The following is a 5,241-nucleotide window of genomic DNA, read 5'->3' on the forward strand; positions in this document are numbered from 1 at the left end:
ATATCCACTCAGAAAAGAAAAATCACTATCAGTCCAAGTACAGATTCATAGTTTCGTGGAGTAACTAGGACATGATTTTGATAAAATCCAGAAGAGACAGATCTCATTGAAGTATAACCTCCACCCCCACCCCACCCTGTATAGTTTAAGAAAAATTGAAGTTTCCCTTTCGCCGCACCGGGGCGAAATGCATCAGTAGCCACTTTCAAGATTGAAAATATCCGTAATTTATAATGTATTTAAAGATTAACCAATTCGTCTAAACTTCTGGAGTAAGTATCTTAGATTTTTGAGATGCTAATTTGAAATTCAGGACTTAGTGAGTGTCCTAAATTTTTGAGCTGCTAACTTGAAATTCAGGACTAAATGTCTTGAATTTCTAAACTGTTAATTTAAAATTCAGGACTAAGTGTCCTAAATTTTTGAACTGCTAATTTAAAACTCAGGATATAAGATTCAAATTTATGAATACTATTTTCGAACTTTAGAACACGATGTTCTGAAGTTTGAACCTTGGGTTTTAAATTTCAGGACGTCGTGTCCTGAAATTTGAGCGAATTGGCTAATCTTTAAATACATTATAAATTGTAGATATATTTAGACATCATGCAGCATTGCCCCGCAAAGCCTGTAACCCACCCCACACCCGCACCGTCCCATTGCCATCCCTAAATTGTCGCGTCCTTTTTTTGGTGAACACGTCAATTTCAGACACATTATTTCACTTAACATTTCCGATAAATATTCCAATCGCCATTAATTGTGTTTTATATATATATATATATATATATATATATATGCATTTGTGTCATATTTTCATGAGCTAATTTCACCCGTATATGCAATGTTAATAAATATTGATTGGCCTTCCATGTTAGTAGTAAATCGTTCTCCCATAGTGGCATAAACAAAACTCAATCATGTAACGATGATGGATTTTCTTTATTAAGCGTTGGGGATACTCACAGGAGAAAAGAACGGTACGTCGAAAAGTCAAACTTTACGCATTTAAAATATAAAATAGTAAACAAAAAGAATTTAATCTCAAAAGATATCACAAATTAAAACAACACCTAGTTGAATTATAAATGTTTACATATAAAGTTTATACATTTATTATTTATCAAGCACCATGTGTAATAAGTTTTTTCCTTTTTCCTTTTTTCCAAATAGTAACTCTATGAACAATTGACTAGTCAAATATATGTAACTAATGCCGTCTACGTGTGCATAAAATTGGTTTAACTATAAGCAACTAAGCAAGATTGGCTTACATAAAATTATACTGACCTTCAAAATAATGGTTACATCAACATAATTTTGGTTTTTTTGGTTTCTGACTCAATGTGTGACACTCTCTGTGGCCGACTAATCCGGATTCATACCGTATAAAGTCCTTTAAAAAAAAGAAGCATTCCATACCAGGATTTTCATGATTCGAAGCCAAAATATCTGATTAATTGTCGATGAATTTTATCCATCCCATCACAACCCTTGTCGGTAACATAGGTTTGGTTGTAGACACAAAGAACGTGCAATATTTTCAATTCACAGCATGCAAAGACTGTTGACAATTTTGTAGAAAGTTCACAAGTAACCTATGCCTTAACCACTTTTAACCCTCCATATCTATAAGAATAACACACTATATTGACAAAGAATCAAGAAATTAAACCCCTTTTTCAACCATATTTCTATTTCTCATAGCTCATGAACAAGAACAACACAACAACATGGAAATATTAACATTGTTTGTGTGCTTGGTTTTGTCATGGATCTTCATCCATGGATTGAGGCAGCAGAAGAATAGGAAAGGCCCCATACATTGGCCTATTATTGGGGCAGGCTTAGAACAGTGGGTGAATTTTGATCGAATGCATGATTGGTTGGTCAAGTATTTGGCTCAATCCCCAACTGTTGTTGTCCCAACGTGGTCTACAACTTATACTTACATTGCTCATCCAGATAATGTCGAACATGTTCTCAAAACTAACTTTGATAACTATCCAAAGGTCTGTGATCTTTCTTTTTATTCTTTTTATTTTTTTCTTCATAATTCTCTCATCATTATCCAGTTAAATAATACATTTGTCCCTCATTATTTGTGTAATAAGGATTGGTTCTTGTTCGTACATTGTTATTCTTTCGGTAGGGATTTATAATATCCTAAATCAATTGTTGTGTTGACGTCAGATTCTTTCACATGGTATTAGAGCAAAATTTGGTAACCGTAGTATATTCACAACGGTCTTCTCTTTACTTATTACTGTATTGTACTGGGCTTCCCTCATCCTGTCTCAGTTCTGTCCATCGAGTCGCTAACTTTGTTCTAGGCAGGGGTGGAGCCAGCATATTGCCTACGAGTTCAGTCGAACCCAGTAGCTTTGATTCAGACCATGTATTTGACTTAAAAAATTCATTGAATATATGCAAATTATTAATTTAGAACCCAGTAACTTAAAATGATTAAAATTCCGAACTCATAAGTTTCAAATCGTGGCTCCGTCTTTGGTTCTAGGCCCACTTGTTTCTATTAACGCAGAACCAAGATTCTCATTTCTTTATCCCATATATATATATATATATATATTGTTTTTTAGTCTAGCATGAGAATGAATGTTTGGTTTTGCTTTGGGACAGGGTGAAGTGTACCATTCATATATGGAAGTTTTACTTGGAGATGGCATATTTAATGTGGATGGTGATCTTTGGAGAAAACAAAGGAAGACTGCTAGCTTTGAGTTTGCTTCAAAAAACTTAAGGGATTTCAACACTGTAGTTTTCAGGGACTATACCCTTAAACTCTTTAACATTCTAATTCAAGCATCTTTCAACAATAAGGAAGTAGACATGCAGGTAAGTTGAATTCTCTTGGACATGAAATACAATGTTTATTATTGTTGCTAAAGAACAACTTTTTTAACAGGATTTGTTGATGAGAATGACTCTAGACTCAATATGTAAGGTGGGATTTGGTGTAGAGATAGGAACATTGGACCCCAATTTACCAGAAAATAGCTTTGCACAAGCATTTGATGCTGCAAATGTTATCGTGACACTGCGATTTATCGACCCTTTGTGGAGGATCAAGAAATTTCTGAACATAGGATCAGAAGCCATCCTTGATCAGAGTATTAGAACAGTTGATGATTTCACATATTCTGTCATAAGAAAAAGGAAGGCAGAGATAGAAGCAGCTCCAACCAACGAGAAAGTAAGCTCATAGGAACAATTTTAGCTAAATAACTACTCCACTAAGTCTTTTAATTAGTAAGCTGACGTCTTTATGATTTTTAACATAAACCAGATTAAGCAAGACATATTATCAAGATTCGTTGAGCTAGGAAAAGACCCTGAGAACAATATGACTGATAAAAGCCTGAGGGACATTGTCCTGAATTTTGTCATAGCGGGGCGTGATACAACTGCAACAACTCTGTCTTGGGCTATATACATGATCATGACTCACGAACACGTAGCAGAGAAGCTGTACGCAGAACTGAAATCGTTGGAAGAGAATGTGTCGTTGCATCAGTATGACGCGGAGGATCCTGAATCAGTTAATCGGAGAGCAATCCAATTTGCAGGGCTTCTTAATTATGATTCATTGGGAAAATTGTACTACTTGCATGCTGTCATTACAGAAACTCTTCGGTTGTACCCCGCTGTTCCTCAGGTTAGTATCCTTGATTTTTGTTGCATAATGCAGAGAAAATTATGTGCACATTCTTGTCAATTGGTCACTAGTCATATTTTTTTTATTCATATAGGATCCTAAGGGTATATTGGAAGATGATGTATTACCAGATGGAACAAAGTTAAAAGCTGGAGGAATGGTGACTTATGTACCTTACTCTATGGGCAGAATGGAATACAACTGGGGTTCTGATGCAGCTTCATTCAATCCTGAGAGATGGCTCAAAGATGGAGTTTTCCAAAATGCATCTCCATTCAAATTCACTGCTTTTCAGGTATATGTAATAAATTAAGTCAACGACCATAGCAGAGATTAAAACACAAGTATAAACATATTCTTGAGTTAGGGTTAGATATACATACCGTTCAACTCCATTGATTCAGCAGCAATAGCAAACGATAGTTAAGTCTGAGACCAACTTCCCTCATCCAATAGCTATCTCGCTCTCACAATCCGGAGAGAACTCAACTGATGGGACGTCAACCACCACCAATAGTTATTGGGCTTACTTATCCACACATACAATAAAATATTAATCAGACCTTTTATTTAATTCATCACTTGGGTCATATCACTATCCGTTCAGGCTATTAACCAACTAACATAATTTCAAATTCCAATAGTATAAAACAAAATATAGAATGATATTTTTGCACGAAAAACTGTTCATATATACTAGCAATCTAAAGCTGCAAAATACATGATTTATCGGGATAACACATTTCATTGTCATGATTTTACAGGGAGGGCCAAGAATATGTCTTGGAAAAGACTCTGCATATCTTCAGATGAAGATGGCACTTGCAATTTTGTGTCGATTTTATAAATTCAAGTTGGTACCAGGGCATCCAGTGAAGTACAGGATGATGACCATTTTATCAATGGCACATGGACTAAAGCTTACAGTATCAGTACGATCTTGAAATCCAAATGTGAACATGCATCATGTAAATGTTTATGCTGGCTCTAGCATGTAACGGTTAAACATATAGATTTTAATTGCAAACTGTAATTAACTTATATAGTTAAAATAAAGTATTTCATGGAATCAGAACAAATGACAGAATGTCACTACAGATTCATCATTACATCTTCTTTTTTTTTTTTTGGAAACTATAGACAATAATGAGTTTAATTATTTGTCATTGGCCAAAGGCATTGCTACAGGAACTATTCATCAGGATTCCTTTCGATATTTGTGAAACCATACAGTCATGTTCATAAGCTAAACAATGGATACACTAATAACCCTGATACAAGTTAATTATGACATGTTATGAAATCAGAAGTGAATTTTCTTTTTCTTTTTCTTTTTTTGGTTTATCATATCTGCTATACGAGTCACTGGTCCGACTAATTCAGACTAGCATCAAATAGGATCACTATGGGGTTAATATTCCCAACCAAGAAGTTCTTTATTCCTAGATTCAAACCCGATATTTCTGATTAAGAGTAGAGGGATCCCAACCACCCCACAATACATCTTGGTGATAAGTGAAGAAAAGGTGAATCGATGGAATGAGTTCAGAATGAATGTGATCTTG

At 34.9% G+C, this 5,241-nt stretch overlaps 1 protein-coding gene across 1 annotated transcript; it reads left to right on the forward strand.

Annotated features, from left to right (window-relative positions):
- The first annotated feature begins 1,645 nt into the window (after positions 1-1,645).
- LOC104119599 (cytochrome P450 704B1) lies at positions 1,646-4,745 on the forward strand. Its single transcript, XM_009631148.4, has 6 exons — positions 1,646-2,012; positions 2,641-2,856; positions 2,927-3,214; positions 3,308-3,676; positions 3,771-3,971; positions 4,441-4,745. Exons 1-6 carry the CDS (start codon positions 1,734-1,736, stop codon positions 4,618-4,620), a joined length of 1,533 nt encoding a protein of 510 aa, XP_009629443.1. The 5' UTR covers positions 1,646-1,733; the 3' UTR covers positions 4,621-4,745.
- The last annotated feature ends 496 nt before the right edge of the window (positions 4,746-5,241 follow it).

Source organism: Nicotiana tomentosiformis, chromosome 11, assembly GCF_000390325.3.
Source record: "Nicotiana tomentosiformis chromosome 11, ASM39032v3, whole genome shotgun sequence".
NCBI lineage: Eukaryota > Viridiplantae > Streptophyta > Magnoliopsida > Solanales > Solanaceae > Nicotiana > Nicotiana tomentosiformis.

Coding starts and splice junctions, on each gene's coding strand:
- LOC104119599 (XM_009631148.4), top strand. CDS start 1,734: ATGGAAATATTAACATTGTTTGTGTGCTTGGTTTTGTCATGGATCTTC. Junction 2,857..2,926: donor ATAAGGAAGTAGACATGCAG/GTAAGTTGAATT, acceptor CTTTTTTAACAG/GATTTGTTGATGAGAATGAC. Junction 3,972..4,440: donor TCAAATTCACTGCTTTTCAG/GTATATGTAATA, acceptor ATGATTTTACAG/GGAGGGCCAAGAATATGTCT.